General features: G+C 43.4%; 1 protein-coding gene across 2 annotated transcripts in view; it reads left to right on the top strand.

Moving 5' to 3' along the window:
• The window catches only part of KLHL6 (kelch like family member 6), a 69604-nt gene that overhangs the window by 18095 nt on the left and 38718 nt on the right, over positions 1-12791 (top strand). For both annotated transcript variants that reach the window (XM_045088668.1, XM_004745090.3), the window contains exon 2: positions 4110-4275. In XM_045088668.1, the coding sequence (XP_044944603.1) occupies positions 4110-4275 (166 nt within the window). The remainder of the gene's footprint in view (positions 1-4109; positions 4276-12791) is intronic.

The raw sequence follows: 12791 nt of genomic DNA, 5'->3' as shown, positions 1-12791 counted from the left end.
ATAGGTCTGCCTATTCTAAGTATCTTCCAACAGCCTGCCAAGATTCCTCTGACATGGTCTAAAATACCTTTCCCTAGTAAGTGCTGGGTATCATGCAAACCACTTTGTTTATATTATCTTACTTATTCTTCCCAACAAGTGACTGGGGTAGGGACTATTATATCATTTTACATAGGGGGAAATGAGGTTTGCTCACTTGTACAAAATCATGTAATGAAGTAGCATCAGAGCCTAGTCTAGACCACAGCCCCCTTTGCCTTCCAATAGCCTGCACTACAGACTGTTCTTCCTGCCCTCTCCTGGGCTCCTGGAGCCCCTTTGCTCTAGTCACACACACACAGAAAGCTGGAAGTGCCTGAGAATTTACCTACTTCTGGGATGGCCCATAACTAAGACTGTCAGCAGGTGCTAGAGAATCATAGATCAGCTTCTTTGCCTCTTATGGGGACAGCTCTGGAGTGTATTCACCAATGGTCCCATGTAGGATCAAGCAGAAGTTTCTGTATGACTTTTGTCTTGCTTAACCTCCTGCCTTCCCCTGTTCTGTTCTTCCTATATCCCTAACACATCACTGGCTGATAAGGGTCACTTTCTGGGCAGTCAATAGTCCCACTTGGATAGGGGCTGAGCTGAAGCAGGATGTTACTCAATGACTGACTCCAACAGAAAATTCAGAAGCTGTGTCTAGCAGTGACAGGCCTGATCAAGAGTTCAGATGATCCCAGAGATTCCAATAACCGTGTCACATGGGAAAGACATAGGCTTCAAAAGAGCCCCTCAAAGTGCAAGACATTGAATTATATAACTTATATAATTTATATATATAGTATATATATAATAATTTATATACCTATCTTGTTTAATATTAAAACATCTCTCTATTGGGCTTTTGCAGTTCTTATTGGAATATTTGAGATCATATAGATTCAACAAAATTCATATTTTACTAATCTTAAAATCACTTTGCAGGTGAAATAGCATTTCTAAATTTCACCTTGGTAGGACTCTGTCGATATGTTTGCCTCAGTTAGGTGAAGCCTCATTTGACCCCATCATCACTGCCCACCCTCTCCTGCCAAAAGTCCCATTTTCCATATTGATGTACATAACATTCATGTGGGTGACATTCACTTTACCCCTGAGATGATGGCAGATCTGGGTGATGCTCTAGAGCTTTGCCATCTAATAGAATAGCCACTAGGTGCATACAGCTGTTGAGCAGTTGAATTATGACTGGTCTGAATCAAGGTGTGTGTGGTTTTTTCTTTTTAATTTTTAAAAAAGATTTATTTATTTATTTTAGAGAGAAAGGGTGGGGAAGGGCCGAGGGAGAGAGAAGCTTTAGCAGACTCTACCTTGAGTGTGGAGCCCAACTTGGGGTTCAGCAAGGTGTGTTTTAAGTACAAAATATACATGAGGGATTTTGAAGTCTCAGTGTGGAAAAATGAATGTAAATTATCTCATTAATAATTATAAAATATTTGTTACGTGTTGAAATAACATTTGAAGTGTATTGGGTTAAATGAAATTAATTTTATCTCCTTTTACTTTTAAAAACATCATTACTAGAAAATCTGAAATTACACATATGGCTTGCATTTTATTTCTATTGGGCGGTGCTCCTCTAGGGACTCAGAAAAAAGGGAGGCTTAGGAAGTGAAGTTGTTCAAATCCTGGAGAGGCTGAGCTGGGAAGAAATTGTGTGCTTGCTGTGATGGCAGGGTTCTCTATGGGATCAGGAGGCAGCAAGATGGGTCCTGTGTGATACCACCTCACAAAGCATATCGTTCTGCGGATGGCGCTGTGCATCTCTGGTCAAGAGAATTATGGCTGACAAGTGCCTTGTAAATCAGCCATCTGCCCAAATGACATCACTGCCTCTCTGCTTCCAAGTTGTGATTTAGTAACTCTGCAGAATTCACATTTTTACTTTGTTTCTTGCTGTCATATTCCCTAGGAGAAAGAGGCCAGTTGAGGGAAGAGAAGACGAGGAGGGAGAGAGGGGTGGGAGGATTACTGTTGATTACAATAAGGAGCTGGGAAGGACACAAGGAGACCCTAGGGAGAAGATCTCATTGGTTAAAACAGAAGGTTCAAAAAGTCAGCTAGTCAAGTGATTTCTCTCTCTCTCTCTCTCTTCTTTCTCTCTTTTTCTCAATCTTTTTCTTTCTGGGGACTTTTGCTGTTTATGATTTTCCTGGGACACCAGAAGCAATTACTTTGGTTTTGCAGATTAGGAAATGGGGTAAAAAAAATTGATGAGGGATTCCCAGAGACAAATAGGAGGTGTGGAGAAGGGAGGAGTAGCAGGATTTAGGAGTAAATCCCTCTGTGTTGGCAAAGAAGTCCCAGTTTGGGGAAGTGCATTCTGTGACCCTGGGGCCTTCCCATTTCAGTGGCTTGGCGAGGAGATAACGGCTTTCTAAGGGTCTTGTTCACGTATCTGAAGTTCAGGAGGTCCAGTTGCCTAGCAGGGTGGCGACTGCCTCAATTAGTACCGTTTCTGGGATGAGGCTTTGGCATTGTCACAAGCCTCCAAGCTCTGTATGGGTGCAATTAATGCATTACTCTAAAGGCACCTGTCACCAACAAACTAAAGTGAGAACACACCTGTTAAAAATGTTCTTTTTGAGTCCTGCTTCTGCTCCCTTCAATGGCTCCCCATTGCATACTGAATAAAAACCGAACTCCTCAGCCTGCCTCCAGTACCTTCCACAATCAGGACCTAGGTTATCTGGCTGCACTGATCTCTCCCCACCCTCTCTCATAGCCCCTGGGCTCCAGCCAAACCACCAGCCTCCTAGAGCCTCTGCATGTCCCACACTCTTGCATCTACTTCTCGTGTTTATTACCTGAAAGTCCTAACCATAGCTGTCACATAGCAACATTTTTTCCATGAGCAGCCATCTCTGGCCAGTACAGCACTTACTAAGTCTTTTTTGACCCTTGTAGACTATAATTTGTGCATATGTGTCCTGCTAGATTCTAGAGTACTAGGGGTTAGGGGAGAGACTGTTTATATTAGCCAGCCTGGGCTGTCATAAAAAAAATATATATATATATATATATACCACAGACTGGGTGGCTTCAACAACACAAATTTATTTTCTCACACTTTTAGAGACTGAAAGTCCAAGATCAGTACAGTATGGTTGGCTTCTGGTGAGGACTCTCCTGGCTTACAGCCACTGTGCTCACATGGCAGAGAGAGAGGGAGAGTTTGGTGTCTCTCCCTCTTCTTTTAAGGACACAAATCCTATTGGATTAGGACCCCCCACACCCTTACAACTTCATTTCACCTTAATTATCTGCTAAAAATGCTATGTACAGGGGCCGCCTGGGTGACTCAGTGGGTTAAGCCCCTGCCTTCGGCTCAGGTCATGATCTCAGGGTCCTGGGATGGAGCCCTGCATTGGGCTCTCTGCTCAGCAGGGAGCCTGCTTCCTCCTCTTTTCTGCCTGCCTCTCTGCCTACTTGTGATCTCTGTCAAATAAATAAATTAAAAAAAATCTTTTAAAAAAAGTGCTGTCTACATTGGTGGATTAGGGCTTCAATATATGAATTTTAGGGGGACACAAGTCCAGAGACTGCCTGATATTTAAATCCCTTCCTGCATTTGAGGCCCCACTGGCCAGGCCTGGCTGTAGGGCCAGCCTTCGGGCCAGAGGAAACCTGGAATGAGGACTGAGAATGAAGTCAGAAACCTTGTTTTGGGATACTAGTCATTGAGAAAGTACAGATAAGGCCTGGGCAGGAGAGGGGACCCACAAGGCTCCCAAAACAATCTCTAGCATTCTGAGCCATTGAAGTAGTTTTTTGGGCCAGTAAAGTAGTTCTAGATCCCACAATTTGGCCATTAGGGCTCTTATTGTCCCTTCAGATCTGGGACTGCTGTAGGGACCACAGTTGGGCACAGCAGTTCAGTTTAGTTAAGTACCAGTTGAATGTCTGGTGTGTGCTGGGTGTTGGAGGAACAGAAAGCAGTCATTCCAGGTCTTGATCTTAGGAACCTCGCTGTTCCATGGGGGTAGATGGGCGTGAGGGGGGGTCTGTTTAAACCTAGAACTAAGAATCACAGTAGGACTCACATTCATACATCTCTCTTTCAGGGCCATGTTCTGCAATGATTTAAAGGAAAAGTACGAGAAGAGGATCATTATCAAAGGGGTCGATGCTGAGACCATGCACACTCTTCTGGACTACACATATACCAGCAAGGCTTTGATCACCAAGCAGAATGTGCAGCGGGTCCTGGAAGCTGCTAACCTCTTCCAGGTGTGTGAACAGTCTCAGTGTTCTCCTCCGGAGCAGGGGAAAGCAGCGACTCCCCAGAGATCTGCCCGGACTGGTTTCCAAGCTCGTACCTGGCACACATACATACACCACACCCACACACACACACTTAGCTGGGCCTCTGCTTACTTGGAAGTCCGAAGAGGCTCCTTGGAAATTTCCTGAGAGGTAGTGAGATGCAGCATTCACTTCTTAATACCATCAAGCCAGGACAGCCTGGTGCCTGGAATCGCTACTTGGTTCCTGACTGCAATGACTACAATTTGCAGAAGCCTAATTGGAGCCAGGGGTTCTGGTCATCACTCCAAATTGTCACTTCTCTCTTTCTCTCTTTTAAGATTTTAAAAAATTTATTTGAGAGAGACAGAGAGCAGGGGTAGAATCTCCAGCGGACTGCGTTGGTCCCGGGGCCCGATGCAGGGGTCGATCCTCACAACCCTGAGAGCACAGCCCCAGCTGAAACCAAGAGCCAGATGCTCAACTGACGAGCCACTCCAGCACCCCTCATATATGTAACTTCTAATCCTTAGCACAACAGGGGGAGATGGTTACTTCTCCCTACTTTGCAGGTGGGAAAAGTAATAATGTACAGAGAGGGGGTTATTTGAACCCTGGGCTTTCTGAGTCCAGGCGCAGCATTTTTGCAGTATACCATGCAGTCTGTCTGGGAGCAGTGTCTAGATTTGAGGGAATGCAGGACCTTGCCTGGTCAGCACTTTGTGGTGGGTGTGGAAGAAGAGCACTTTTCATGAGGGGTATTACAGAAAATAAAAGAGAGAACCCTTGGGATTAAGTTTTATGGTTTCCATTTGACTATGTTGGTTTCAATCCAATTACAATTATATTTAGCTTCATGGGATAATTAGACACATAGATTCTATCGGTTGCATCCATAGTTATCACAGGGGCCCCACCCCCATTACTGTTTTTGCCAAGGTCTAAAAGTACACCTTGGACTTGGTTTTGCCAGGTTAAGCGGATTGTCTCTGAAGATGCTGAGATTTATGACAGAGTCCAGGGACAAGCCTGGTCATTCGCAGGGACGGGGACAAACATCAGATCTTATGCGTGGTTTGGGACTTTGGGAGGTGGTATCCTCTTGGATCCTCTGTAGGTCAGCATTTAAAGGAAAACAAAACAAAGTCTGGGAAGGTGGGGAATGAAAGGTCATGAGTCAAGACCATGGACAGTGGGATTATCTTTGTTGAAGCTGGAGTCTAGGCAGGATCTGTGGAGTCCAGCAAGGAAGGGAGAGTAGAAAGAGGGAGGAAACTCTATGAAACAGCACTGATGAGTTCCGAATAATTGTTTGCCAGTTTTATTGTCTCAGTTTCCTCAAGGCATTTTAAAGATAATAGAGCGAGTTACATCTGACAGGGCTGGTCACGCCTTCTGGTGATATGTCCAAGTCCGTTACCCACCCCTGCCCCCAAAGCCTTCCCCCTTTCTTCATCCTGACTTGCTTACCCCATCAGCTGTTTACCCCCTTTCAGCTTCACCCCTTACCCTTTCAACTGGCAGGAAAATACTCTCCTTTCTGTGGAGGGAGGATCTTAGCAACCTCATGCTCAGCAGCCCTATTTCATCCCACCTCCCACCCCCACCCCCACTGCTCCAACAATCTGACCGCAGGAAAAACCTTCCCTAATAGACCTCTATCTAGTTCAGCTTTTGCCTGGGAACTACAGTGTATTTTACCAGGGTGTGTGGGTGTGGGCGTATTTGCAAATCTTTACTTAGCTTCTTTATTTTCAGTATGATGTCTTCCTGTGTCTTCCTCAATTTCTGGAGTTCAGAACCTCTCTGGTCTGGTTTCTCCAGAGGATATATGTTTTCCAGCGGGAGTGGAGTTGTTCGATCATTAAGAGGTAGAAGGAGTCTCAGGAAGCTTAAATTCTTCTTAAAACCACCCCTGGTATTAGCTCCACCTGCCCTGGCCTTGCTCTTTCTCTGGGATTTTAATATTCCTGCTTTTGAGGGTTCCGAGGGACAAACTCCTTTGTAGGCACTTGGTCTGACCTCTTTCTCTCAGCAAAGCCATTTGCCAGTCTTCATAGTCTGTGGTTTGGGGTTACTGATAACTCCCAATTTCATGGAGGAGGGAGCTTGTCTTTCTGTTTCTTGTTCTCCTTTCAGTTTTGGGTGATTTTAATAAAAACTCTTCAGATAGTAAAGAGTTTTGTAATGTTACAAATATTTTCCATTGGTTATTTGACTCATAATTGTTGGCTATGACTTTTTTATGTACAAAATTTAAAATTTGTGTTTTGTCATATCTATTGTTCATTTCCTTGATGTTTTTTTTGCCTTTGTTACATGTTTTTAGAAAGAACTTCCCCACTGCTTAATTATATCTTATTCACTTTAATTTCTGTTAGTCTTGTTATGTCCACACCTTTGATACTTAAATCTTTAATGTATCTGGAAATTAATTTTAGCATAAAGTTTCTCCATGTCCTCATCCTCTTGCTCCTCCACCTCCTCCTCATTTTCTCTCAAGTGGGAGCAACTTCAGTAGAGATTTTGGTTTTAATCAGAGGTGGAAGGAAGAGGAAATAGAGACAGGTTAGAGAGAAAGCATGCTCTGTTTATTATTGATTCCCCTATTCTGGTAATCCCTCATCTCAGAATTTTCCAAATCTCATTCACTTTCTAGGCAAAAAATAACTAAGTTTCTCTTTGAGGCTGTTTTACTTATTTTCCTATGAGTGTTAATTCTTATAAAAACAAGAGAAGAGTGCTCTGGGCATCTGGGTGTCTATTTAACCTACTTTCTAATTTCTGTTGCTTTTGGATGACTTGCTTTGAAGTCTCAGGTGAAGAAAACTGGGAATATCTTCATGCTTGAAAACACCACAAGGGACAGAAGTTTATAGGTTGTTGAAATCACTTTGTGATTTAAGAAAAGTATGTATTCATTTGAATGGATAAAATATACCCTTATTCCAAATTCAGAAAAACAGAAGGGGAAACAGTGGAACATTTTGCCATGTTCACTTTTAACCATGTCTTGCTATCCTTCATATCCTATGCACAGTGTGTGTGTGCATATATTAGTCCCACTCATTGTCTCCAGTTTTTTAAACATGAATGTTAGCACACTATACACCCCATCTTGCATTTTGCTTTTTTGGGCTTCGTGATATATTTTGGAGATTGTTACAGATCAGTATGCATAGAGAGTTTTCCTTCCTTTTTTTTTTTTTTTTTTTTAAAGATTTTATTTACAGAGAGAGAGAGAAATCACAAGTAGGCAGAGAGGCAGGCAGAGAGAGAGGGGGAAGCAGGCTCCCCGCTGAGCAGAGAGCCTGATTCGGGGCTCCATCCCAGGACCCTGGGATCATGACCTGAGCTGTAGAGGCTTAACCCACGGAGCCACCCAGGTGCCCCCCATGTGCTCCTTAATAGAGCCTTTCTGGTGGCTGCAAAAAAATTTTTGGGTCTCCTGAAAAATGAAACATGTCGAGTTATCTTAATGGTCTCTTATAAGGCAGAGTGGTAGAGTGTAAAGAACATGGGTGCTGGAGTTAGGCAGAACCTGGGTTTAAATTCCAGTTCAGTCATTTATTTGCTGTGTGGATGTGGACAGGTTACTTAGATCATCTGAGCCTCAGCTTTCTTATTTGTAAAATTAGGATGATAACAATACTTTTACCTACCTTTTAGGGAGAGTTATTTAATGAGATGCTATTTGTAAAATGCCTGACGCATTATAGATACTGGATAGAATTTTCTTCCCATTATTTGTACATTAATTTTAACTTTACTTTGGACAGTTAGTGCCTTGAATAAACTGGGCTGATATTGAGCTGTGAGAACATTTTCCTATGCCATCCCCAAATCTTTGCTTTGTTCCATATTAGGATTATAAGAGACCATGGTTTAAAGTTTTGTTTTATCATATTCATATGATACTTGGTTAGTCGAATGAATTGGTCTGGTGCTATATTTAATTAACACAGAATTATAGGTGGAGAAAAGAGTGACAGAATGGGCATTTTATCTTGTTATTTTAGAACATCCACAGAGGCCAATACCACATTTGTGGGACTGAAATTGATGGGAATCAGAGTATCTTATGGTAAAGGTTTTTAGTTGTCTGGTGGTAAAGGTTTTTAGTTGTCACACCATTGCTGATGCTCAGCTGCTCTCTCACTTTCTCCTTCTCTTTTCTGCTCTCTTGCTATTATCCATTGATTGCTTCTATGCAGAATTTCCCAGTCTAGAAAGAGATCTTTCAGTTGACCCAGCCAGTCACCACTATTGCTATATGAAAAGGGCTTTCTGTGTGAGGCAATTTCATGAGTTGCTGGCCTCATGAAGACAGCTAACCCTGGGGTCAGTTACCATTACCATTGTCAGTTGTCATTGGTCCAAGCTGCTGTGCCTAGGGTGGGATAGTTTCTTTCAGGAGGAAGGTTAGTGTGGGGAAGATACTGAATGAATTGCCCATAAAAGGAATTTGCAGTAATCTAACCATAATTTATTGGTGAATATGGGAGAAATACATTTTCTCCAAGTAGTTTCTAGAAAGGTAAGAGTAAGAGAAGCACCTATGAGGAAAGGCCTGGGTGACCCTTTGCATGGAAGGCAGGGTTTTTGAGATGAATGTCATCTATTGGGGGCCCCAAGAACTTGCCTTAGCTGGAACTACAGGCTCTTGAGTTCTATATGAGCAAGGCAATTAGAAGCTATAGAGACTGTAGAGTGGGACAATGGCTCTAAGAACTTGGTAAGGGTCTTCAGTTTTAGAGAACTGCTGTGTTCGTTTGGAGAACTTTGTCATATTTGTTACTTTCATTTTTATTATTAAAAACTCATGAAAGAATAAGGGCTTATGAGTTTATCAGCAGGCAGCAAAAGTTGTGAGGCCATGAAGACCAGCTCACCCCTCATTTAGTTTTGGGACAGAGGATGCATAAGATAACAGAGCAGCTGGTTAGAAGAAGGAGCTTAGAAGCCAAAAAGAGATCATGTTGTGTTCTGAGGCCTGACATGAGGAAGGAAAGGGGACTGCCAGAGTGGGAACCTCTTCATCTGGCCTGAGCCTGAGGAGAGACAAGCCACAACACGCTTTGGGCTGACATCTGTACAGATGAGGTAGCCATGTGGTCAGAGGCTGACCCTGGTGGCCTGGGTTGGGTTCTTGATACCATACTCAGTATGTGGATCATAGTCCATAAATATTTGTTGAATCAATGAAGGCATTCATTGTTCTTGCTCATTATTAGCTGAATATGTGGACTGCCTCAGAATTTGCTCAAGACCCCATCAAAAATTGTCTGACTTGCTTTAAGAGGACCCTAAGAAGCCCATTCCCAACTTTAAGTAGAGGAAGAAGTATTCCAGGGTTAATACTAATAACTGCCTTATTTTTAAGTACCTGCTAAGAGCCAGGCACCTAGCAAAAGCAGGTCTCATTATTGCAAGTTACGGATGAACCTCTGTTGTCATTGACAGGGACCCACAGGTTGTATGGACCCAACATCAGAGTAGTCAGTTGATCCAAGCAAGGAAACCAGCCCAACAATTTCTTTGTTGCTATCTAGATAAAATCCATCTGTTGACTGATGCCCCACACACCCTCTTTGTCAACCAGTGTTACTTTGTGGCCACTGTAAGTGTTAAGACATTAGGGTTAGTTTCCTGGTCCACAGGCAGTGATAGTTGTGCTTTTCAGAGCATTTACTATGTGGCAGCTCTTGCCTGTACTGTTTCATTTAAAATGAGGTCAGTATTTTTACCCCCAATTTAAAGATGGGAGAAATAAAATTCAGTGATATAAAGTTAAATGTTCATGGTTTCATGGCTAATGTGAGAGGAACCTGAATTTCACTCCTGTCTGCTTATGCTAGCCTGTGTGTTCTCCACTGCACACACCGCATCCATCCCTAGATGTGAGGCCCAAAACAAGTCATGATCCTAAAGGCAGCTGGGGCATCAGCAGCCTCAGAGGGGGCTGCCCAGTGGAAAATTCTGGGAACCAGTGGGGCCCTGTAAATGTGTCGGGGGTGAGATTGGCACAGCTGCCACCCCTCATGCCTATCTCCCTCTGGGGTAACTAGGACACTTGGGACTGCCAGGTGTCCCCATCTCAACAGTGAGCCTGTATTGTCCACGCTGTGTCTCTTTAGTCTTTACAGCTCTGTGTTTAATCTCAGTGGTGACTTTGATTTTTAGGTATAACTTACATTTAGTAAAATGTACACATCTTAAGTATATGGTTTTTTAATTTTTTACATGTGTTTGCAACCATGTAACCACCACCCAGATCAAGCTCCAGAACATCCTTGGCATCCCAGAACACTTTCTTTAGAATCTGGGTTGCTTATATAGTTATAGGGGATGTTTACATAATGCCAGGACATAGTAGAAAGAGGCATCTGGCCCAGACTTACCGTGGTTATTTGCATCATTGGTCCGTGCTGGCAACCTGCTGGAGCATCTGTGTTCTCATCAGTCTCTCTCTGATCATTGACACCCTCACCCTCTGCCATCAGCTGAAAATCCTCAGGCCCACCAGGTTCTGGCCCTCAATCTTTGTGGGCCACTTTGCATTCTTTGTCCCATTTAGAAGGCCTCCTCAGGTCTGCCAGTCCTCTCTTCAACTTCTGTGTCCCTCTCAAAGACACACAAGAAACTTCCATTTGCTCTCTGTGCCAATCTGGAACTATAGGGAACTTGGAGCGACTCCCATAGACCCCCTTTGTCTAGAAACAATGCATTCCAGCTTCTCTTCTGTGGCTGCTCTACTGGGTTTCTGCTTTTCTGATTTCATTTCGGCAGTCAAGGCACACATTCTTTTGCTCTCACATCCACAACCTCTAAGGAGCTTTTTGCATCTCCCTTACTCTAGAGTTTGATCTGGGTTGGGAGATCATCTCAGAGACCTACCTGTTTCTCACACTTTTACTAGGCTCTTTCTCCTCTTTCTTCCTGTCCTGGGAATCGTTGTTGGAAAGATGGCTCCTCCATTGTCATCCATTCTCCTGGATCTACTGCTTTGATATAAACTTTACGCCTAGACTCTTTGGCATTCTGGCTTTTCCAATTCAAAGGGCCCAGTTATTACCACTAATTGAAGTTTTGAAACTATTTTTCTACTATAGTACTGAAAGTGTATTTAGAAACTCAAAAACCAAAATTGTATTCTTTTGTCTATCCTGTTACCCCTTCCCTGGATGTGAAAGTCTGAAATGCCCTAATTGTTGCCTGTAGGTTGTTAAAATTTAGGAAGTGAGATATCGGTTTTAGTTGTAATGAAAACCCATGTTGCTACCAGATTCTGACTTTTACTTCTATTTAATTACCTCAAATTACTAACCATTCTCTATGTGCAAGGTACTTACAGGAAACTATCAGAGGGAAATAAAGATAAAAGTTATAAATATAGATCACATTTATTTAATCATTTATCATATTCTTCCCCTACATGATCCCATCTGATGTTGACATTTCTGTGAGTGGACTGGCCAGGGAGTACCCTCACAGTGAGACTGCAATATGGGCTTTATTATTCTCAACACTTTCCAGAAGAGGAAACTGTGGCTCACAGAGAGTTCAGCTCATCAAAGAGCAGGTCATCAAAGATTGAAGCTATGATCTGGGGCCTAAATCCAGAACTTCTGACTCCCATTCCTGCTACCTACCACTACACCTAAAGCCTCAAAAGCAAGGATTTCCACTGCGCTTTCAAACCACAGAGCAATCCAGTCAGACCTTGGGGCAGAGTGCCTGAGTAGAAAAAAGTTCTGGGTCTGAAGGAATGGGTAGAATGGGTAGGATTTTGACACATTGCAGCTGGGTTGGAGGAAATGTATTCTAGGCAGAGAGAACTTTAGGCTGAGACTTAAGTTTCCACCTTCTCTACCTTCTCTGTTATAGCTATCTGCTTCTCTATTACAGCTATCTGCTCATGGACCTGCTTCTCAGGATTTGGCTTTGCTTAGATGCCCTACTAGTTCTGCGCTCACCCTCTAGCCCCCAACATAACCCATATCCTGAGGATCAAATATGTCCCAGACACAGTTATTCCATTTAGTCCCTCCCTGGCCTTCATTCTGTTCCTGGGCTGAGTCACGATTCTCCAGCTGTGGCTCTGGCCCATTGAATGTTAGTATGGCCCATTGTAGTACTCCTGCCCCCATGTGTGCTACTGGCCTGTTGGGGGCCCCACTGGTTCCTCTGAAACTTTAGGAGCTGTCTGTTGGCAGAATCTTGACCAAACTTCCCACACCCCTTCCTTTCCCTCTGATTCCACTTCTGAGGTCAGTCTACCTCTATAGTTGTGTCAGTCCCGCAGCACTGCCCCACCTTAGTGAGCACATTTTGCAAGTCTTATTCCCTTTCCTGCCCACCCCATATAGCTTCCAGGGACCAGAAGACCCCTCAGCAAAGTCTAGAGCAAGGATTGAAAGTTTGGAGGGAGCAGAGGACATCCTGGGGGTAGGGGACACATATTTCCATTGGTCTAAAATAGATGTATACCTGAGAAAGAG

This window comes from Mustela putorius, unplaced genomic scaffold (genome assembly GCF_011764305.1).
Source record: "Mustela putorius furo isolate JIRA1106 unplaced genomic scaffold, ASM1176430v1.1 tig00003834_pilon_pilon_pilon, whole genome shotgun sequence".
Taxonomy (NCBI): Eukaryota; Metazoa; Chordata; class Mammalia; order Carnivora; family Mustelidae; genus Mustela; species Mustela putorius.
This window is presented reverse-complemented; position numbering and strand designations above follow the sequence as displayed.